General features: G+C 40.4%; 1 protein-coding gene across 1 annotated transcript in view; it reads left to right on the top strand.

Moving 5' to 3' along the window:
- Positions 1 to 23,857, top strand: part of LOC306738070 (complement C3-like) — a gene marked incomplete at both ends in the record, with an annotated part of 40,128 nt that overhangs the window by 14,916 nt on the left and 1,355 nt on the right. The window contains 27 exons of the mRNA XM_079219898.1: positions 398 to 553; positions 710 to 839; positions 1,751 to 1,819; positions 3,445 to 3,642; positions 5,216 to 5,384; positions 5,844 to 5,929; positions 9,231 to 9,370; positions 10,279 to 10,485; positions 10,660 to 10,720; positions 11,113 to 11,196; positions 11,282 to 11,485; positions 12,155 to 12,230; positions 12,518 to 12,674; positions 14,242 to 14,349; positions 14,478 to 14,640; positions 15,004 to 15,167; positions 15,898 to 16,053; positions 17,105 to 17,164; positions 18,519 to 18,609; positions 19,068 to 19,119; positions 19,235 to 19,322; positions 20,019 to 20,108; positions 20,213 to 20,318; positions 20,478 to 20,567; positions 20,676 to 20,759; positions 22,827 to 22,907; positions 23,139 to 23,286. Coding sequence (XP_079076024.1) covers positions 398 to 553; positions 710 to 839; positions 1,751 to 1,819; positions 3,445 to 3,642; positions 5,216 to 5,384; positions 5,844 to 5,929; positions 9,231 to 9,370; positions 10,279 to 10,485; positions 10,660 to 10,720; positions 11,113 to 11,196; positions 11,282 to 11,485; positions 12,155 to 12,230; positions 12,518 to 12,674; positions 14,242 to 14,349; positions 14,478 to 14,640; positions 15,004 to 15,167; positions 15,898 to 16,053; positions 17,105 to 17,164; positions 18,519 to 18,609; positions 19,068 to 19,119; positions 19,235 to 19,322; positions 20,019 to 20,108; positions 20,213 to 20,318; positions 20,478 to 20,567; positions 20,676 to 20,759; positions 22,827 to 22,907; positions 23,139 to 23,286 — 3,218 coding nt within the window. The remainder of the gene's footprint in view (positions 1 to 397; positions 554 to 709; positions 840 to 1,750; positions 1,820 to 3,444; positions 3,643 to 5,215; positions 5,385 to 5,843; positions 5,930 to 9,230; positions 9,371 to 10,278; positions 10,486 to 10,659; positions 10,721 to 11,112; positions 11,197 to 11,281; positions 11,486 to 12,154; positions 12,231 to 12,517; positions 12,675 to 14,241; positions 14,350 to 14,477; positions 14,641 to 15,003; positions 15,168 to 15,897; positions 16,054 to 17,104; positions 17,165 to 18,518; positions 18,610 to 19,067; positions 19,120 to 19,234; positions 19,323 to 20,018; positions 20,109 to 20,212; positions 20,319 to 20,477; positions 20,568 to 20,675; positions 20,760 to 22,826; positions 22,908 to 23,138; positions 23,287 to 23,857) is intronic.

Here is a 23,857-nt window from a genome sequence, read left to right on the forward strand (position 1 = left end):
GGTTTTATGTGAAGCACTTTGAATCGCCTTGCCTTCCCTTTGTGTTCCTTCATCACCATGTACTCGCACACACTGTGATTCATTTGGACTCAATCCCACACACACACACCGTCCTGCAAATCCTCACTTGAGCATGAAATGTGGATTAATCCGCCGCTGAAGATGGTCCCTCACAAATGCACGATTTGCTTGTGTTTGCGTCACTTAAAAACTAGTGTCCAGATGTTTTAGGAAGTTACTGAGCCTTACAAAACTAACACAAAAAAACTGTATGATTGTGAGCTGTTCTTGTCTTTAGCAGGAACCAGTGAGTCTTGGGAGTTTCATGGGCTCTTTGAGGCAAATCTATGATTTAGGGCTGTTCAAATGAATTTAATCGAAAACGTCTGTTTTCCAGCTGAAAGTCGGGCCGGTGGACAGAAATCTTCCGTACTACACGCCCGGAAAGAACTTTAGTTTTCAGCTCAGAGGTGATCCGGGGGCAAAGGTCAGCCTGGTGGTCGTGGACAACGCTGTGTATCTGCTCAACCGGGACAGACTTACTCAGAGGAAGGTGGGTGTGATTGTTTTCAGATATTTTTAAATGTTGGTACAAGTCAACAGGTTATTTCTTGTCCCAAACCGACAAGCATCATGATTGTTTTTAAAGTACCATACCAAAACTCAAAAGCCTCTCGTCACCTTGTCCTCAACGGGACCTTGTCCTCAGATTTGGGCCGCGGTGGAGCACGGAGACATCGGCTGCACCCGAGGGGGAGGCAGCGAAGCCAGATCAGTGTTCTCAGACGCTGGACTGCTCTACGCCTCCAGCGCCGGGTTCCAAACCCAAACCAGACAAGGTAACCAACGAGCATGGAGCAGCTGCCGATGTAGCATGTTTCCTGGTACTTCAATAGATAAACAGTCTATGATCTCTTGATATTTGATTTCATCATGATACAATTCATATTAAAGAATCGCCCGGCCCTAATTTGAGCTACTTCAATAAGAAAAGTGATGTTTTTCAGATCCAGCTGATAGATCTCATCGATACGTTGATTTGACGTGGCTCTGCATATCGTTCCCATGTTGCCTTTATCCAGTGAATTGTCTCAAGCTGTTGAGCAAAACTAGTTCACAGGATTACTTCATATGCTGTGATTTCAACAAACTCTCTTCATCTTAAATAAAGTTAATGCTGTGTTCTTTATTTCTTAATGTATTCATTAAATGGGGGCAAAGCCTGCTTTAAAAATAGAGGGAGGCATTGAACTTGATATATGATTGAATAATACTCCAACAAATTGAATACATGAAAACATACTTTAATCTGAGCTGTACAAATCTATTATATACCCTACATAGTTATATCAATAAAGAGAACAAAAGGTAGTTGCTGTTAAAGTAGCTCTGTCAGCGGTTGGAGTCCAACTTCCTCCTTTGTAGAAGGTCTTGTTTGCTCTGTGTGTTTGCTCAAAGTGAAGCAACACTGGAGCTACAGGTGGTTGGTTACTGAGGCAAACAGTAAGTCATGTCAAAGGCTGATATAATGCCAATATTTAGTTAGATAGTTTAAACAAAAAACGTCTGTTAGTACTACTTCTTCTCCTGCAAATGAAGATAATGAGTAGACATTAACACTCTTTTAGAATCAGTTTGGCATTCAGAGTGGCACCTTTTTATTAAATGCTGGTTTTTAAAGTTTTTAAAGATTTTTCATGATGGAGAAATGCAGATAAACAGAAATGGTCACATATTGTTGTCTCCTTAGAGCTGCAGTGTCCACGCAGTGCCAGAGGGAGGCGCTCTGCCGAACTGCTGCAGCGTAAAGCCCAGCTGGGTGAGTAAAATTAGTCAATTTACTAATTGGCCACTTAGGCGAAAAAAAGAGTACCACAACAATCTGACATTGTAAAATGATGACTCCCTCTGCCGAGGAGGTTATGTTTTTGGTTTGTTGGTTTTTATGTCTGTTTGTCAGCAGGATAACAGAAAAACTACTGGTTCCATTTTCATGAAACTTGGTGGAAGGATGGAGCTTGGGCTGAGAAAGAACCCATTCAATTTGGCAGTGGATTTGAATCACAGGGCCCGTTGTTTTTCACTTTCCTTAAATCGCCTCCCATCAAGTGCCCATCTAGTTGCCGATGTGTGAGCAGGAACCTTTTATTCACATCTGGTAGACATAGAGAAGCAATACATCTCACTGGTTTTGTGTTTTCATCTATCTCAGGGGTCAGAAACCTGTCCTATCCAAAGAGCCATTTTGACCTTTTTTTCCACCCAAAAAAATTTGTCTGGAGCCACAAAAGGTATTTGATATCACAGCTTATAAAGTTTTATATATAGTCATATTATATATACAACAACTATAATTTGTTGTATTTATGAAATTATAGAGACAAGACAATGATTGACATTGTATTGCTATTTTACCTGTTAGCTATGTATAACTAGTATACTTGTATAACTATCAAACTCTTATGAAGAGGAGAAAGAAAAATGTCGGCATAGATTTAGGTTAAAAACTCAACTATGCGAACGTGAGTCCTACCTATATATTTCGCTAATGTGGTAGAGTGTTCGTCCTTTATTCACAAGGTAGCAGATTTGATCCCTGTCCTCCTCATGTGAGGTCTCACTCCGCCGGAGTTTTAGAGCACCGCAAACGGAGGAGGACGGATCCGTTTTTACTAACGGACGCCTCAGTGTCTCATGAGCTGCCACAGAACCAGCAGCAGTAGTGGAGTTTGGAGACTTAATCCACTTCCTGAAAGTATATTTACTTTACTCAGTTTGCTGCAGCAGTTGAGGAATCGCTCTTCTTCGCTCTTCTGCAGCTTGATACTTTTCAGTAAATGCTGTGCGTTAGTTCTGGAAGAGTCTTTCAACATTTAATGTTTTGTTGTTTGAGCATTTCTCACCATATCAAGCATACAGGTAAGCCATCGTTGGCAGTGAAACAAATTAATACATCCACGCAGAATTAAACTCTATACTTTTCTTTTTTATATTTATCCGTTTATAGTTTAGCAAGGGCGGGGCTCTGCAAATCATGATGAGCCACCTGCGGGGGAAGGTCCTTGACAGCGACATAATAGGATGTGACGCACATTTAATTTAAAAAATATTTTAATTTTTTTTCAGTGACTCAATATCACCTCAAACTCCAAGATAAGAGGAGTTCCCTTTGAAAGATTTTCCACTGGGCAAAAAAAAATAAGTTTCAGAGCCTCAGAGAGCTGCAAGAGTGGGGCTAGCCGCGAGTTGCCGACCCCTGAGCTATCTGATGAATCAAAGTCAATATTCTATTTTCTGGTTTGGACTCCAACAACTTCTGAGGAAAACATCTGGCTCTTTAGCTGCTCAATTTTCCACTTTCTTCACTGGATCAGTTCCTATTAGAAAATATTGATGTTATATTATTAGCACTGAAGACTGACAGCTGGTTCCTTCTGCCTCCAGAGAGTCATTACAAGGAGAAGCTGCAGCATCGCTGCTGTAAGGACGGCCTCAGGGAGATCCCCATGCCGTACACCTGCAAGCGACGCTCCCTCTACATCACGGAGGGCTGGGAGTGCATTAGTGCCTTCCGCTACTGCTGCGCCACCTTCAGGAACCAAGCTCTATCCGACGACTGCTTTGAACTCACTTCTTCAGTCGGTATTAAATCCATAGTGTGTGGTATGAGTCCATCAATTGGTAATTACTCTACTTTTTTCTTTCTGTTTCATTTTAAATTAGCAGAAAGCATTTTCACATCTTTCTTTGATATTTTATGATGTGATGTTCATAGTGTTGTTTTAATGTGTTGGCATGCTACCGTGTGCTAACTATCACCAAACACAAAGGTCAGCTGAGGGTGATGGGAATGCCATTAGTTTGCAGGTGTTTGGTCACAAACCAAATCATCTTTTTGCTGAATTTGTAGGAATTGGGACATGATTTTGGCATGGGAAGCATTCTGGTTTGTGTTTGTAGTTCATGTACCAATCAAGCTTGAGCAGGCTTTAGTTGTACGTGGGTTAACGGTCCACGTGGAGCGCAAATGAGGCAGAAAGCATTGGCCGAAATGCAATCTCTGAACCCACTGGCTTCTGATGGCGATTTAGCTCTTTATTTGCAAAAAAATAATCTTTTAACAATGTTGTAGTACACAGTCCAAAGACAGCTTAGGTTCATTGGACTCTAAATTACCCATAGGTGTGAATGTGAGCGTGAATGGTTGTCTGTCTCTCTATATGAGCCCTATGATAGACTGGCGTCTTGGCCAGGGTGTACCCTGCCTTCGCCCAATGACAGCAGGGATCGGCTCAGCGCCCCGCGACCCTAAACAGGATTAGCGGTTCGGAGAATGGATGGATGGATGGATGTTGTAGTAGTGGAGATTGGTCTCGGTTTCGAGACCTGTCTCAAGACCACTTCTCGAAGGTCTTGATCTTGGTCTTGACGTGTTCTCAACCCCTCAAAGTCCTGGTCTTGTCTCGGTCTGAATAAACTCGGGACTGGGTTATGACTTGGTCCCGGTTTGTCTCGACTACAACGCCGCTGTTAACTCAGTGCAAAGGGGCTTCTTGTGAAACCATCCGGTCGCAGACGTCGTCTCTCTTCTCCGCCTCCATTCTCGCATCGGAAGTTGCTAATCGGACTGTAAACAATGATCTCCGATATTCCGATATGTGCTAGTTTCACTGAAACTCACTGAATATTGTACCTTGCCTCCAAGCTTTTTGTAATCAGACCTTCAAATAGCCAATATGTTTTGAGATTTCAAATTTAACTATTAGAAAAATTACAAAGTCGAGTCAGAGGATAATCAATTCATCTTGAGGGGGACATAAAATGAATATCATTGCCAATGTGATGGTCCAATATTGCCATCCCAAGAGCTGCTAGAGGCACGAATCCAAATTCTTCCACTGAGCTCATTAAAGGCAACCTGCACTATTTTTTTAATCTCCAATAGTGCGAGTAAACATGGATGTGAAACACTTTTAAAAGAAAAACAGCTTTAGATGTGGTTAATTTATTAGGAAGGAAATGCATTCAACACGTTTGTCAGACCTCACACAATGTGTTTCAGGTAGAAACAATGACTGTAAAGATAACTTTTACTGAATTTGTTGTGTGTGCAGACATGTTAATAGCTTCCAAATTCATATAATAGAGATATGTAATAAGAGGTTAAGACCTGGTAATCATGTAAAAATGTGTCATGAACGTGAACATTTATTAGAGGGATGCCGAGGTGAATTTGGAAGAGTGGGACAAACACCATTGGAGGAAGAGGAGGAGGAGGAAGATGAGGAGTATCTGGATGAGACTCAAGTGTATCTGCGATCCAAGTTCTATGAGTCTTGGCTGTGGATGGATGTCAACCTGCCCAACCAGGCTGACAGAGACGGGTGAGTGAAACATTAAAGTTGCATCAAAACAAAAAAAGAATGACAAAACTTCCACAAAGAGATGTAACACAACCAGAAAGAGACACAAAATGACTACAAAGAGATGCAAAATAACAAAAAAGACACAAAATGTCTATAAAGAGATGCAAAATGACCAGAAATGGAAACAAATTGACTACAAATATATTTACAATGGCCATTATAGATACAAAGTGACTACAAAGAGATGCAAAATGGCATAAAAAGAGACACAGAACGACTAGGAAGAGATGCAAAATGACTAATATGTATCTTTGAATCTTTGGCTCTTGGGCCTGTGTCCTTTACATGTCTTTGCCCATTGTCTCATAATCCATCCACGTAGACAGCTATGCTACATTGTTTTTATTAAACCTTTAAAAAGAGTGGTTTTGACCTTGAACCTCCTGGTGATAACAAGGACATGAATCTTATCAACAGGTTGGCGGTGAAGAACGTGAACCATGCCTTACCCGACAGCATCACAGAGTGGGGAATTCTGGCCGTCAGTGCATCACCTCACACGGGTACGAGGAGGAGGAGGGTAGCCATCAGGAATTATAGAAAGAAATCTTCCAAATTGGTTCCCTCATCCAGACCCAATCCAGGCCTAGTTTTATATGATATCAGTATCTTCACTCTAACTTTAAAAGTCTTTCATTTACTAGTCTGCCTCAGTCATTTGAGTGAGCGAGGCCCACAGTGTTCCCATTCCTCCATGTTCATTCTCTTGTTCTCTCTATTGTTCTCTGGCTTTTCTTTTTTTGTCAAACTACTACCCTTTACATCTTTAAATTAGCGGCACATGTCTGTTCTGCACATCTAACCCCCACATCGACTGTATATAAGAAGTGGATGTTGTCATTGTGGCGTCACCAATTGGTTCGTAGACTGCCGTTTTGAACCGCTTGAGTTTTGGATTACGGCCATCACCATGTTTTTTTCGCAACCAACGAACGGACGTTACCATATTTGAGTCATTTTGAGGAGTTACTTAGAGATGCAGTACACGTCTCCAGTAGAGACCTGTCAATCACAGTAGCCCCGCCCTAGAGCAGAGTCAACTGTTGTACTTGATCCCATTTCAGGGTCATCTGTACCCTATGATCCCCCCAGACGGTGGGGCTGAGTGTTTGTCACATTGTGGCTCTTTTTCTCCCACGACATTTTACGAAGCCTGCCACAGCTTGTGACGACAACTCTGGCTTTTAAAAATGGAGATTTCACATATTCAGTGTCCCCACTTATATGAAAGCCGGACTATGAATATGCAAGCACTTAACTTTGAGAGGTCTACATTTAGTTCTATTCAATTCAGTTTATTTTGTATAGCCCAGCATCACAAATTACAAATTTGCCTCGGAGGGCTTTACAATCTGTATACATATGACATCCCTGTCCCAGGACCTCACATCGGATCAGGAAAAACTCCTGCAGTCTGACAATTTAAGGAGAAATCTCTCTAACGGAATCACGGGGTGAGTTGCCCTTGTGAATCGCGAGGGGAGTTGCCTGACTCTCCCTCTGAAAAAAGCTTCCCAAATCACAGGTCGGATACAGCCCTAACTATAAGCGCTATCAAAAAAAAGTCTTAAGTCTACTCTTAAAAGAGGTGACTGTCTGCCCCTCAGACTGAAAGTGGAGCTTTCAGTCTCCATAATAACATAATATCACTTTCCATTAGAAAAGTCTAACGAAGCAGAAATGTCACAACCGTAATCTTGATATCACTTTCCATTAGAAAAGTCTAACGAAGCAGAAATGTCACAACCGTAATCTTGATTTTGGGGAGAAAAAAACCCAACTAACCTCGGACTGAAAGTGAAGCTTGATAACTGAAGGCTCTGGCTCTCCCAACGTACTTTTTAAGTCTCTAGGAACCACAAGTAACCCTGCATTCAGTGAGCGCAGCTCTCTTGTGGGGTAATATGGCACTATAAGCTCCTTAAGATATGATGGTGCATCACCAATTAAGGCTTTGTAGGGGAGGAGAAGGATTTTAAATTTGATTTGTGATTTCACAAGGAGCCTGTGGAGAGCAGCTAGTACAGGAGTAATGTGATCTCTCTTCCGCGTCCTCGTTAGCACACGAGCTGCAGCATTATGGATCAACTGGAGAGACCCAAGGGACTTACCGGAGCAGCCTGATAATAAGGAGTTACAGTAACATAGTCTTGAAGTAACAAATGCGTGAACTAGTTTTTCAGCATGGCTTTGAGACTAGATGTACCTGATTATTTAAATGTTACGTAGGTGAAAAAAAGGCAGTCCTTGAGATTAGTTTTAAGTGGGAGTTAAAGGACAAATCCTGATCAAAGATAACTCAGAGATTCCTTACGGTGGTGCCATCAAGAGAAAACTATATCATTAGATTATTTATTTCTGAGGTGTTCTGGTCCGAGTAAAATAACTTCAGTCTTGTCCGAGTTCAGCAGCAGAAAGTTGCAGGTCATCCCGTTTTTTATGCTTGAATTTTAGCGACCTGGTTGGTTTCATCTGGCTTGATCGATATATTTTTATGTATATATATATATATATATATATATATATATATATATATATATATATATATATATATATATATATATATATATAGTTGAGTATCATCAGCATAGCAATGAAAGTTTATGGAGTGTTTTCTGATAATATTGCCTAAAGGAAGCATATATAAGGTGAATAAAATTGGTCCAAACACAGAACCCTGTGGAACTCCATAACGAACGGCGGTGGTCATCGAGGCCTATTCGTTTACAAATACAAACTGAGATCGATCTGGTAAACACGACTTAAACCAGCTTAGTGCTGTACATTTAATGTCATTTGACTGGTCTAGTCTCTGTAATAGGATGTGCTGGTCAATGGTGTTGAATGCTGCACTAAGGTCTAACAAGACCAGTACAGAGACAAGTCCCCTATCTGATGCAACTAGAAGGTCATTAGTAATTGTCACTAATGCTGTCTCTGTGCTATGATGCTTTCTAAATCCTTCTAAATCTCAAATAAACTATTGTTATGTAGAAAGAAACACAGCTGTTTTGCGACTACATTCTCTAGTATCTTAGAGAGGAAGGGGAGGTTCGAGATAGGTCTGTAGTTAGCCAACACCTCTGGATCCAGAGTGGGCTTCTTAAGAAGAGGTTTAATTACAGACACTTTGAAAGACTGTGGTACATGACCCATTGATAATATCTAGTAGAGAGGCACTAATTAAAAGGTAAAACTTCTCGTTGGATGGGGTACAGGAGACAGGTAGAAGGTTTAGAAGTAGAAACCGTTGAAGACAGTTGGTCGAGGTTGATGGGAGAAAAGCCATCCAGACACACATCAGGGCCCACAGCCTCCTCCATGGCCGCTCCACCTGAGGATAGACCGGCAGTGGCCGAGGGCAGGAGATCACCGATCCTGCCTCTAATAGCCAGAATATTATCATTGAAGAAGTTCATGAAGTCATTACTACTGAGGTCTATAGGAAAGCACGGCTCCACAGAGCTGTGACTCCGTCACCCTGGCCAAAGTGCTAAAGAGAAACCCGGAGTTGTACTTATTTTTCTTTACTATTGATGAGTAATAGGCTGCTCTGGCTTTACAGAGGGCCTTCGCTTTGCTAAAATGTCACAATGCACTGCACATGTATATAATTTCTTAACATCAACCGGCACCACCACTACATTTAAAAAGTTATTTCGGTAGACATTTTGTCGATTGTGTTATCCAAGTTGCTCAACTCTAAAGGAAATAGATACAATAAGCACAGCAAACTCTTGTACGTCAAACACATTAAGAAATGTACAGAATCCCCATCACCAATGTGCTTCTGAATGTCTGTAGGCTTCTGTGTTGCGGAGCCTTACAACGTCAGAGCGTGGAAGCGTTTCTTCGTGGACCTGAAGCTGCCGTATTCAGTGGCGAGGAACGAACAGGTCCAGATTAAAGTAGTGGTGCATAACTACTACTACGAGGACCTGCGTGTAAGAAAATCACTTCAGAACGACACACAGCACAGTCAATTCCTTATCATTCATCTGGAGAATTTAGTAAATATAGAATTAATTTTCTACAACAGGCGTAGTCTCATCTGATTTGCAGCAAACTCAAGCTCTCTTTTGTTTTAATGCACCGGCACCTGATTTACATTAAAAGTACAGTCATGCATTGTGATGTTAAGAATATTAGCAGGTATATAGTGTATATATCATGAATATTTTCAGTCTCAAAATGAAAAAACGCCTAGACATTTCATTAGAAAAACATGTGTAAAATATTCATTTTCTGTGATATTGTTATCTGCTTTTTACTCAGACTAGAAAAGGCTTCAGGCTATTGTCCCATTGTGTTTTCCAGTCCATAAGTCACATTTATAGTCATCTACAGGCATCTATTTACAAATAAATGTTCAGGCGGAAATAAAAACCTTATACTTTAGTGTGTTCAAACTCATATAACTCAGTGTCAGCAGCACTTCAAGTGATTCTGACTATTGAGGGAAAAAAGCTTCAGTGTTATCTTTCAAAAGAGACCAAGACCATGCATTTACTCCAAATAGTTCAAGTACAGCTTGCAATTTACTTTGGGTATACCTGGATAGGCGTTTTTCGGCAAATTTTACAGGAATAAGCTGATGGGAATGTCATTAGTTTTGCATGTATTAGGTCATAAATTGATAAGTAATCCATCCAATAGCTGTCCATACATTTAACTTGTAGAACCACAAATACCAGCTGCATGGTGGCGCTTGAGGAAAAGTCAGGGGATCAGTATAGTCAGCAGGATTCATGGCTAAAAATAAAATGCTGGGTTTACTCTCTGTTTCCACTCAAAGTTCATTCAATAAAATAAATCTTGAATCAATGAATGCTGTGCCTGGTTTCCCGTTCAGGTGAGGGTGGTGCTAATGACGACAAAAGGCATGTGCAGCATTGCCTTCAAGCGGAAACACACGCAGGAAGTGACGCTGCCGGCCGGCTCTTCTGTCACGGTGCCGTACACCATCATGCCGCTGGTGGTGGGGAAACTTCCTCTGGAGGTGATGGTGGTAAGCAGAGGTTTCGGAGGAGACCGCATCCAGAAACAACTCCGTGTGGTGGTGAGTAACTCTTGATGATGGAAGTGTCTTTGTTCTTCTAAAAACAGGGTCAGCTGCTGAAATAGGAAAGTTGATATTCTGGATTGTAAAAAAGTGTGTCCTTCCTTGAATGTAAGATAGAATATAGATGTTATGAAGGTAATTAAAAGATATCTTTTTTCTGACCCCAAACAGCTGGATGGAGTGCAGAAGACTAAAGTTTGGAGTACGGTGTTGAAGCCATCTGCTCACGGAGGTAAGCAGCGATGCATGATTTCCTATTATCTCCTTTAAATAAGAGGCATCTTTATAATTTTAGCAACAAGGCGATTCAAAGTTTTTACTTAAAAAAACACAGCATCGAGAGAAAGTGCAAAAAACATATACGCCACAAAAGGACATTTGAATACAACAGTCAAGAGTCAAAAGAATAGAAAATACAAACATGCTAAATAGAATATTCTATAAATGTAACAGTGTGATCTATGAAATTATTCAGTACATCTTCACTCACAAAACAACTAAAAGATCTATTTTGAAAATCTTTGAATTCTTAATGTGGTGTCTTTACGTTGTAATGCATGGATGCTTTTCAGTTCTGGGATTGAAAAGTGTAACTTTTTGGCTCTTTGCTTCTGTCCACTACAGGAATGCAAATTGTTCGTGTGGGCAAGCAAGAACTGGAGTCAGTTGTACCAAACTCTGTGCCAGAGACATTCATCAATGTCAGAGGTCAGTCACTGACTGAGTGGTGAAAAGGATTAAAAATGTACCTTGGGGAAGTGCTCCGATTCCTGATTCCTCCTCTCTCCTCAAGGCAATGTGTTGGCAGACAGCATTGATAACTCCATCAGTGAGGACTCCCTGGCCTCCCTGATCCGGATGCCCGGCGGCTGTGTGGAGCAGAACTTGGCCGGCATCACTCTGCCGCTCATCGCCACGCTCTACCTGGAGCGAACCAACAACTGGGAGAGTGTAGGTGTGGAGCGCAAGGCTGAAGCTCTCCGCTACATCAAGAGAGGTGAGAATGAATGAAATAAGGCATTGAAAGATGAATGGAGGATATCCCAAAAACGTAAAGAGAAGCAGGACAATGAGTGATTGATATCTGTTTAAATGAACACATGCAAACAAATATAACTTGGATGGACTGATGGATGGATGGATGGATGAATGAATTGATGTATTTGATTTCCTAGTGTGTAGATGAGTGGATGGACTGATCTCAATGTCTGGGGATGGTTGGATAGTTTTATCCATATTTGGAGGGATCAATGGATGGGTAGTTGATTAATCATATAGGACTAGATGGGTGGAAGGAGAGTTAGAAACATGTATCAACCCCTGGTCTGATAGAAAGATTGCTAAATGGCTTTTTGAATACACGAATGGATACATAAATCAATGGATGGATGTGTGGATGTGTGGTTGTATACAGCAATGATTGAATGGCTGGATGAATGGATAGATGTATCTATCTATCCATGTATCTATTTGGATACATGGAATGGATGGATGGATTGATCGATGAATTGCAGTCAGATACATGGATGAGTGGTTGAATAGAAACAGCAATGGATGAATGCCAACATTTTGGAAGCTATATTTACATTATGAGTAATTTAAGATGTATCTCTCTCTCTCGCTCTCCTTCATATGCTATCTTTTGATTCTTTCATGTTCTTTTCAGGCTATGATAAACAGCTGGATTACAGAAAATATGATGGCTCCTACCCCCCCTACAGGAGTGAAGGTGCAAGTACATGGTACTCTCAACATTTTGTTATAAATACATACATACAAACTTTGCCGATTTTCAAGAAAAATATAAATAATTGAAGGGAACCGATGTAACATTTGGGAGGTTTGAATTTGTGCATGCAAAGACATTTTTTCTGTACCACATTCTGAAATGAAATACTGAAAATCACTTCAACAGTCAGAATGAGTTTATCAGTGGTCAAGTCCTCATCACTTAACCTGTTATATACGTTGTGTAACGTTTTTAAAAGTGATCAGATGTAGTTCTAATCACAGTCCGCTTGATTGTCAGGATCACGGCGTACGTGGTGAAAGTTTTCTCCATGGCTTACTCCATCATCAGTATCAACAAGCAGCATGTGTGCGACCCTCTGATCTATTTGTTGAGAATGCAGTTTTCTAGGAGCAACTTTGTGGAGAGCAACCCGGTTTACAGCACTACCATGACGGTGAGAAACCCTGCCTGGAAATTATTTCTAAACTTTCAGCCTTCTGGAAGTTCTTTCATTTATATATATATATATATATATATATATATATATATATATATATATATATATATATATATATATATATATATATTAGGGCTGGGAAAAGTGGAAAAAATTTAACTGATTAATTGCATGATTTTTCTGAGATTAATTGCAATTAATTGCATTATGCGGCAAAACCATGAAGTAAAAACTAGTGTATTGCGCGCTTTTATTTTAAAGTATTATTATCAGAATAATATAACAGGCACTCTGGAGCAACAGCAAGTTAACAACAGCATTTATATCAAAAATATATGCTAGGGAAGAAAAAAAGATGTATTTTATTTTTTTAATGCTTCTATATGACTGGTCATTCAATTAAATAGTCCCTTCCCTGAGCCTGTGGGTTGCGGGGAAACAGCAGTTCGGAGTATCCGGCCTTCTTGGAGTCAGTCGGAGAACTGGAAACGTCTGCTGGAGGATCCTGTCCGGGAGGTCTTCAACTCCCAACTCCGGGAGAACTTATCACACATCCCGAGTGAGGTTGGGGACATGCAATCCCAGGGGACCATGTTCAAAGCCTCTATTGTGGACGTGGCCGTGAAGAGCTGTGGTTGGAAGGTCATCAGTGCCTCGGGCATGGGATGAGTTCGGGGGGGCCTTGGAGAAGGACTTTCTGTTGGCCTCGAGGAGGTTCTGGCAAACCATCCGACGGCTCAGGAAGGGAAAGCAGGGCCTACCCCAGGCTGTTGTCAGCGGGGAAAGGAGCTGCTGACCCGGAAGGTGGCTTTGAGGAACTCCTAAACCTGACCAACATGTCCGCTGGAGAGGATGCAGCACCTGAAGACGGTGCTCTGCCGGAAACCGGTGGATTGCTCCCTCCACGTTGGGACGGAGTGCCCACCCCAAGTAAAGGAGTTCAAGTATCTCTGGTCTTGTTCACGAGTGAGGGTAAGATGGGGCGGGAGATCGACAGGCGGATCGGTGCGGCTGCAGCAATAGAACAGGCGCTGCACCGGACCGTCTGGGCGAAGAGGGAGTTGAGCCGGAAGGCGAAGCTCTCTATTTACCAGGCGGTCTATGTGCCGACCCTCACCTATGGTCCCGAACTCTGGGTCGTGACCAAGAGTACGAGGTCGCGGATACAATCGGCCAAAATGAGTTTCCGCCGTAGGGTGGCTCGGCTCAGCCTTAGACATAGGGTAAGGAACTCGGACATCAGGAGGGAACTTGGAGTTGAGGCGCTACTCCTTTGTGTCGAGCTGAGGTGGTTTTGTATCTAATCCTGAGTGCCTCCCACTTGAGGTTTTCCAGGCACGTCCTGACCCTGGGGAAGACTCAGAACACGCTGGAGGGATTATATCTACCAGTGGGCCTGCGAACGCCTCAGGATTCCCCAGAATGAGCTGGAATATGTTGCGGGTTAGAGGGAAGTCTGGGTCAACCTGCTGGGCCTGCTGCCGGATGAAAATGGATGGATAGATGGACTTTTTCTATTCAAGTATTCAACACTTTAATGCAAACTTCTTGTTTGTGTCTCCAGGGCGGTCTCCGTGGTGACGACCCCGAGACAACCCTGACAGCCTTTGTCCTCATAGCGCTCGGTGAGGCCAAGCAGGCCGGGATCAGCTGCACTGGTCGAAACGTAGAGGTACATTTCATATCAGTTAACGGGTGTCTGTTCCCTTTAGATACTTTTGTATCTACAGGGAATTGTTATTATGATCAGGTTTACTATCAGTAGTTGTACTGAATACATTTTTCTACCACATGTGCCAGATCCAGGTGGTTATCCGTACGACAGCTGAATACTTGAAGAGAGCGCTGGAGATGACGGGGAGGAGACCGTACACCGTGGCCATCGCCTCCTATGCGCTGGCTCTGCTGGGGAAAGCGCAACCCTACGACCCAACACCATCTTTACTCAGAGCTGCAGCTCCAGGTTCCTCATACACTCAGCCCTGTTTCACTTGTACCTAGAAAAAACATCCAGTTACTGCCTCAGTCAACTTATTGATTTCTCTGTCGAATGTGACCTCTTGTTATTCATTAAAAAAAATCTGAGCGATAATTTGAATGTTTTTAAGTGTGGTTATAAGAGGTTCTTCTACCATAAACAGTGTATTAACTACAGTAGATGGAGAAACATAACGAAGTACCAGCACGGTAGCAAAGCAATGTACTGCTGTAGACGTATTTTAGAACCTCATACAACCCCTCTTCAAAACATCTAAACTATCCCCTGAAAGCAGACATATCAGTGCTTATATTTCCCCTTCCTCCTTTACTGTTCCCTCTCCTCCAGGTGGCAGCCACTGGCCCGACACACAGAACACCTTGTTCACCTTGGAGGCGACCGGCTACGCCCTGCTGGCTCTGGTCAGGTTGGGGCACATGGAGGAAGCTGCGGCGCCGTTCAAATGGCTGAACAGCCAGCGGAGGAGAGGAGGCGGCTTCGGCTCCACTCAGGTAACGGCAGGGTGAATCTGGTGAAATTGCGTGACGCTGTGTTGCGAAAGCCAATCAGCGTTGAGATGCTCCACCGGTCATCAGTGCCGTCCTGCTGTTTTTTAATCAAACTGCTGCTGGTCCGCCTGAAGTAGCGCTGGAAGCGGCCGTCATTCAGACGCAGTTGATGAAGGAGTCGGTGAAATTCAAGACGGCTAATATTATGAACCCATACACGAGGGGGTCTGATGGTCCGACGTTTGTGGAACTTCCACAACATGTACAAAGCAGAAATAGTGGTTATTTGGATAGGGGAAATGATCACTTATTTCATAGAGATAAGCCATTCGCAATGCTTTTGGTGTGAATGCATCATTACAGTTGAAGCCACAATAGTTCACCCAAGATGAATCTTTTCAAAAATGTTTTGGCTAAATTTTAGTAAATTACATAAAGAAAAATCTGGAAAAAATCATAATTGCCATAAATCAGTGCTGCTCATTGGTTTGGACCATTGCCCAAAATGTACAGAAAGTATTACAAATAATTAATGGGATAGCTATCCTGGTACAAACTGTGAATCAACATAACCAGCAGTTGACACGTTTCTTGAGGGCTTTGAATGTTTCTCAGTCATTTCTCTCCACACTAATATGGCTTGCAGTTTTGTCAGATTATATCTATAAAAAAATCTTGAATTCAATAAATTGTCCTGCAATCCTTATTATCGGTGCTCTGTTTCCCTCCTCAGTCCACCATGGTGGTGCTTCAGGCTCTGTCAGAGTACCTAATAAACAAACCTCCTCCTGATGACCTCAATCTCGATGTGGATGTCAGGATGACCGGACGCAGTGACCTCCGCTACCATTTCAACCCCGAGACCGCCTACGTGGCTCGGTCCTCCAGGGTGAGGGAAGGGAAACTAGAAGTAAAAAACAGGGTGTATGTAAAATCATCAGTCAGAGACACTGGGAGTGTATCATGATGTTTTTCACTTGACGTTCAGAACCTTCATAATATTAATCAGTGAAATTGGAGGACGAAGTGTATTTTTATTGTATTTCCCAGTAGAACGGACATTGTATTGTTTGTTGTGGTCATTTGACTAGTACAAATTGTAGACTTTAAAAAGTCGACGTAGTCACCATGACGTCACCCGTTGGTTTGTGGGCTGCCATTTTGAAGCTTGCGTCTGGTGTTTTGCAACCAAAAGTGACAGGAGAGGGTGGAGCTAAGAACAACTATATTACATTTTATGTGCCAATGCAATGTTATGGGCCGATCACACCAGACGTGACTCTCAAAAACGCGTCGCTAGCAAAACCATTGTTTTTCTATGGTACGGCCTTTCATGCATGCCTTTTAAATGCTGCGCTTCGTGTTTTTTCTAGCGTTTTTTAGGCGCACATAAAAGTTAAAATATTCTCAACTTTTAAGTGCAAGGCACGGAGTCGCAATGTCACACTCGGTATACACTTTTGCGCATTTTTGCCAAGGAGTTTTTGAAGCGACTGCACTTTTAAAAGTCACGTCTGGTGTGATCGGCTCCTTACAGTTAACTTTCATGAAGTAAAAACACACTTTGAAAGGGTTAAAGTTGTAAGATTCAAAGACGGAAACCTCTCAATCAATAGATTGATCACAAGACCGCCCTGAAGGATTCCCTGCTTTATGGTCTGTTTGACTCTAAATGGACCATAATTTACTAAATGAACATCATGCCGTATTGAAGAAGACGTAAAACTAGAGATTGAGACCATAAACAAAACCAAGACACCGACGCAGTTTTACACGTCCCGCCGGCTACAACGGTTGCAATGGCAATGGTACAAATAAAAATGGCCACCACTCTGACCATCCTGCCACATTGACCTGAATTTGAGTTCAAGTTCTACTCCTAATCTTTTTCTATGATCTTACCACAACATGACTTCTTCTCTGGTGCTTTTGCTCCGCAGTTGCCTGCTAATGTTGATTTGGAAGTGGAGGCTCGAGGGAACGGACAGGGAATACTGGAGGTACTATAACACTTTTAGTGCAGCAACATTTTTCTTTTCAGTTTTTCACACATAAAATATAAACACATGCATGAATTGAATCAATGATAGCATTGTAACGGACCGGCCCTGACCTGGTCAGAGCTTAGTAGTGCCTACTCCTTACGCCAGCCGTGTAAGGAGGGCCCGTTTTAGAACCCTGAGGTTTCCCTCTTAGTTTGCTTTCAATTACAATTTATAGAGACAATGACGGATGTTAAAAACCCCATTCGTTCGGTTTCCCCGTGGCCTACCTGTACTATTGAGCCACGTCTCCACGGAACTGTTTCCTCTAATAGGAAAGGAAGATGAACCGTTTTACACACAGTGCAACCCAAACTATTACTTACATTTGTCTGGATCTGGAAACAAGGCAGGATCGTGCTGGATTGTGTTCCCTGGTCAATGGCCTCGGCCCGGTGTTACCTTCTTCGTCTCGAAAAACCTGGAAGTTATCTTATTCCATTAAACGGGAGTCCCCATTGAGTAGAGTTCTATACTCTTATTTTAGAGTATACATTTTATTTTAACAAGAGTTATTATACACACAGTACCATAACTGAGTCTTTGTCTTTACTTGAAGGTTTTCCCCGCAGTAGCTAAGAGTGTAAGAGTGTAAAAAGTCACATTTGTAATTCATCAACCGCTTCTTTTTTGTCTTGGAGGAAAACCCCTCAGCGCTTAGAAGCAGTTACCAGTAATTACAATGTAGGAAAGTCTCTTATTTAATTTCTCAGATAAGAGTGGTTCCATCTCAGGGAACTCAAGAAGTGCTTAGTTATCATTGTATGTATAGGCAAATGCATAGGAAGATCTCTATCGAGACATAGTGGGAGTAACAGGTGCGTGCGATTACAATATGCTTTGACCTTGGTCACACGCTCAATAGCGTGTTTGTGGTTACAGCTGCAAAAGCTACTCAAGGTCAGCCGATAAACAGCAGGACCATATTTAGACCTGTCTTCCGTCTACAACATGACCATATATAAATGTCATAAAAATGTCATAAAAAAAAGGAAAGTACTACAGCGTATGTAAGCGTGGTAGAAGACAATTTCACTCAAAACAATTGGCATGATGCAACGTGGTAAAAGATCATTTCACTCAAAGCAATACATAACCCAATCCTCAACAGCATCACATGTCCGACTTTGTCACTAAAGATTGGTATCGTTCAACATGGTGAAACCCATTTAAAAAATACACAGAAATACACCAGGAAGATGTTTCTAAGTGGTTTATGGAGTGCAAGGTTTTTATTTTGACTAAATTGTTTCTTGTCTCTCTTCTTTTTTGGATGTGGTGTCACTTCCTGTTACTTGAACTTTGACCCAAGGTTGTGACCTATTACAACCAGCTTCATGAGGTGGATGAGAAAATGCCCTGCAAGGACTTTGAGCTCAACGTCACTATTGAAGAATCCAGCGGTAACTCAAGTTCTTACACTATCGTATAATATATGAATGATGTCTCTCTGGACTCTTCTAATTCCTTTATATATTGGAAACAAACAGCATCAAACATGATATAATTAAAACATGACATAACACAGTAAAAAGATTACTCACATAAAGATAACATAACCTAAAATGTTTGACCTTTTATTGATATTTATAATGTTTAATGATTCAATGCCACTATCACACATAATTTAAAGCTTAATATTTAAAATATTTGAAAATAAATAAAGTAAACATTATTCATGAAGCACTTTTTATAACAATGGTTAAATATATATAAAGAGGCAGAAGAAAAACAAATCTTCAATTACTTTCTCTGAATTATGATATCATCATAATCGTAAAATATAATAACTTAACTTACCACAGCAAAAGCAACCGAACCTCAGAACATTAAGAAATGCTTTGTTTCTGTCCCATAACAGAAAAGCCCCCAGCTGATGTAGTAAAATCCTACCAGATCACCATCAAAGTGAGGTGAGTTATTGCCTTCATCCTTTTTCACTTTTATTCAAAATAGAGCCTGTCTTGCAGTCTTTAAATAAAAATCTGAAGTATGTTTTCTCAGTACTGGTCTCTTCCCTCCCCACAGGGCTTTAGGACCCAGAGATGTCCGGATGGTGGTTCTGGACATCAATCTGCCCACCGGCTTCACCCCAGTCAACTCTGACCTGGAGATGGTAATAGCCTGCTTATGTATGAGTATATCCCCACTTATAGAAAAGTATTTTTTAATCAATCTCAAATATTTTCATTTAAATAAGTGTCTGTTAAGTTACTATCTGTTGCAGAAGGAAGTAGCACAAGTTAAAATATGAAAGTATTCCAATATTTATGTATTTTTGTGTTACAAACTGAAACGATGCACACAATTCTGTAAATGTGAAGGGCATGTGCAAACAAAGAGACTGCAGACTGCTAAACTTTGAAATTTTTGTAAATCAACCAGGACTGAAATCTTAATTAAGGATTGCCGCTTTAAAGCCACAACAGAATTCGTGAGAGTTTGACTGCATAAAATAGTTTGTCTTATTAAACAAATGTATGACTCTGATTCATTGTTCAAGGCAGATTGGAGTAGAGGAGTTAAATGCATGAAAGTTCCAATCAAATTAATGATATAGATATATATTTTATTCATGTAAAATCTATTAATGCCTCTCAAAAACACCAAAAAATCGAACCGAGATGAAATAAAAACATGAATGATCTTCTCGAGATCAAGCCGACTGAGAAAAGACCTGATTTATCTGGGTGTTTGTTTCCTTCCCTTACAGAAAAGAAGCCCACATCCCAATTGCTCCCTCTCAGATTGCAGTTAATGAAAGGTTTTCTACATCGTAACTGATTCTGTGTTTATGTGTGTGTTTGTCCAGCTGTTGAACTCAGTGGACAGTTACATCAGTAACTTCCAGATTGTTGATAACCTGAGTGACAGAGGCTCTCTGATCGTCCACCTGTTTAAGGTAAAACATTGACAGTAAAACCCAGCGCTTGTTACTCCTGTCTGTAATGTTTGTTCCTCTTCACGGTTGCTGGAATAAATTGTCCTCCCCTGTCCTCCTCCCAGGTGTCTCACGTAGAGCCAGAGATCCTGATCTTCAGGCTGCAGCAGAACTTCAAAGTCGGCCTCCTCCAGCCGTCCTCGGTCACCGTCTATGAGTATTACAACCCAGGTAGGACAAACACAGTGTGACCACCACATGTAAGACATAGCTCACTGACAAAACATCAGAGAAAAACCCTGCCTGAGACTAAATACATGGCAGGTTCGGTCCTTCCCGCACACGTACAGTTTATTTATTGTAATTATAATTTCTCTCTCTCTCTCACAGATCACCGCTGCAGTCACACCTACTCTCCCAAGGAGGACAAAGAGGAGCTCACTCAGATCTGCAGGAACAATGTCTGCCGCTGCACACAGGGTAAAAGCGCACACGTGTCAGCAATGCAACAGTGGACATGTTTGTACTTTAAGTTATTATCAATTCATGGTTATTTTTAATTTTTTTATATTCTCTCACGGTCTCCAGGTGACTGCTGCGTCTCCAGAAGCGAGAGTGAAAACGCTCCCGACAAAGAGAGAGAGACGTTTGTATGCATGACGTTACACCACGGTACTTGATTTAACACACACACACACTCACACACACAGCTGAGTTTAAAGAACAAGTCTCATAGTCTTCATTGAGTTATTTCTAGTCAAATACCATAAGTAAATCTAGTATGAGTAGACAAAATATCTCCCAAAAATTCTTAAAATTACCATAGATTAGGCTCCATTGTCATGCTTTATATATATACATATATATCTGTATATATATATATATATATATATACATATATATATATACGTATATATATATATATACGTATATATATATATATATATATATATATATATATATATATATACGTATATATATATATATATATATATATATATATATATATATATATACGTATATATATATATATATACGTATATATATATATATACGTATATATATATACACATATATATATATATATATATATATATATATATATATATATATATATATATATATATATATATATGTGTGTATATATATATATATATATATATATATATATATATATGTGTGTATATATATATATATATATATATATATATATATATATATATATATATATATATATATATGTGTGTATATATATATATATATATATATATATATATATATATATATATATATATATATATATATATATGTGTATGTATATATATATATATATATATATATATATATATATATATATATATATGTATATGTATTAGGGCTGGGCACGTTAACGCGTTATAAATGCGTTAACACAGCAATCCATTAACGGCGACAATGATTTTATCATGCGTTAACAGCATGATTTATTTAAGGTAAGCAACAAACTAAACATGGACAAAAGAAGCAGTGGCTTGTTCCTCTAACAGGGACCCTGACTACTGAACATAGACTGTTTATGTTGTTCCCTGATAAAAGACAAATGTTTCTTCTGGTACCTGTTCATAAAACAGGTACCAGAAGAAACTGTTGAGCTGTTGCGTCAGAGTGCCTGCTATATTTTTCTGATAACATTACTTTAAAATAAAACGTGCAATACACTAGTTTTTTTCATTCATTACTGAATTTTGCGCATAATGCGATTATTCGCTGTTAATCACAGAAAAATCATGCGATTAATCGATTAAATTTGTTCATCTTTGCCCAGCACTAATATATATATATATATATATATATATATATATATATATATATATATATATATATATATATATATATATATATGCCAACATTACCAGTAATAAGATGTGTTATTGAGGTACATTTCTGTATTTGTGATGGACTTGAGAGCAGCTATTGCTTCATGACACAGGTCACTGGTTACCATGGTGATTGGGGCACCAGGGTGAAGGGGCAGACGAGATCTTAAGACTGGGAGTGGATTGTCTACAAAACCATCTGTTAAACTCCGGCTTCCGAGGAATAAACATGGTCAAATCACCAAAATAGTACAATAAACCGAGAGGAAAGACGCAGCTGAACGCGCCGATAGTTAAACATGAGACCGTAAGGACAGTGGAGCTGTTGCTCCTCATCTCTGTATTTAAAATAAGCTACACACTCGCGCGCAAACGTAGTTACATGCGCACGGTCGTTCACGCACGCGCGCACATAGACACACACAGTCGGCCATTTTGTCTAACCCAAGCTAACTTCATGTTAGCAATCAAATTCACTAATCTTCCTCTCTCTCCACCAAGAGCCTGCAGTTGGTCTGTGTGTGTCTGTCGATGTGTCTATAATAAGTATGTGTGTGTGTCTCTCTATGTATCTAAATCAGAATGTGTGTGTGTGTGAAACTGCCCCGATTAGCTCATTTGAAGCACCTGTGTCACTGAGTGGCAGACTGATTATTGGGAAGTTAATGAAAACATTTTTTTTTCAAACTACTGAATTTGACAGAAAACTATGACTCTGATTGTGAAAATATTGGAATCAGGAGAGGCACAAGACTTTTGTAAACGTTTCCGTGTACTTAAAAAATGTACTTTGGAGAAGAGTAAGAAAAGTCGGGGGCAAAAATAATTAGGATTAACATGACCAACACGTTTCATGGCACTGACCGGTTTTGTTGTGCTTCAGTTTTCCAGGTGAAGGTGCTGAATGTCAGCCAGAGTTACTACGACAAATACGAGATGGAGATCACACAAGTTATCAAGCTGGGTGAGTCAAAGCAATGGCTTGTATCTTTTATGATAAGCTCTTTTTTAAATATATTGTTAATTCATTTAAAACCCACTAGAATTTAAGTTTAAGGCCTCATGATGGAGGACAACAACTCTTTAACAGCACAGGATCTAATCAAGATAACAGATGTATCCGTAATCACATTTGATGGATTGGAAGCTCAGTTATTCAATATAATGCAGCTTTATATGTTTTTTGAATCTGAAGGCGTGGAGGCAGGAGTTGAAGTGGGCCAGAGGAGGTTTTTCATGTCTCACGCAGGGTGCAGAGATGGACTGGTCCTGCAGCAGGGCTCCCAGTACCTCATCATCGGCCCCAAAGAGGACCAGTGGAACATTGACGCTGACACCAACAGGTACGAAGAGCAAGAACCGAACGAATATACTTGTTACGATACTTGCAGTACAAAAGACAGTTTGAGGTTCTGTCTATACACGGATGAGTTTTTATTAAAAAAAAAAGTCTATTATATTTAAAGTAATCACATTTTTCAAGTGTATTTTTTGTGATTGCTGTTTTACAACATAATTAGTTAATTTGTAGATTTAAACAAATGTATGAATTATTGAGCCGGGGAGGAAAGTAATATTCTGAGAAAATTAACTATATTTTTCCCAAGGAAACTCATCGTCTCACTTTACAAGGTTGTCTCAAACGCAGCTGTTAAACTCTGCGGTCACGTGAGCCATCGAGTGCTTTATTTCTTACTTTAAAATAACCCAGAAAGAAAACATATGCATCTTTCAGGAGCTTCGCATCTCTCAGAAGGCTGTCCTTTCAAAAAGAACTTTAGGCGGAACGAAATTCAAATGAAGGCTGGCGTTATCACCATTTTGCACAATTTATGGCTTTATAATCTCAAGAGAATATACGTGTGTGTGTGTGTGTGTGTGTGTGTGTGTGTGTGTGTGTGTGTACTCCGTCTT

Source organism: Taurulus bubalis, assembly GCF_910589615.1.
Source record: "Taurulus bubalis genome assembly, chromosome: 6".
Taxonomy (NCBI): Eukaryota; Metazoa; Chordata; class Actinopteri; order Perciformes; family Cottidae; genus Taurulus; species Taurulus bubalis.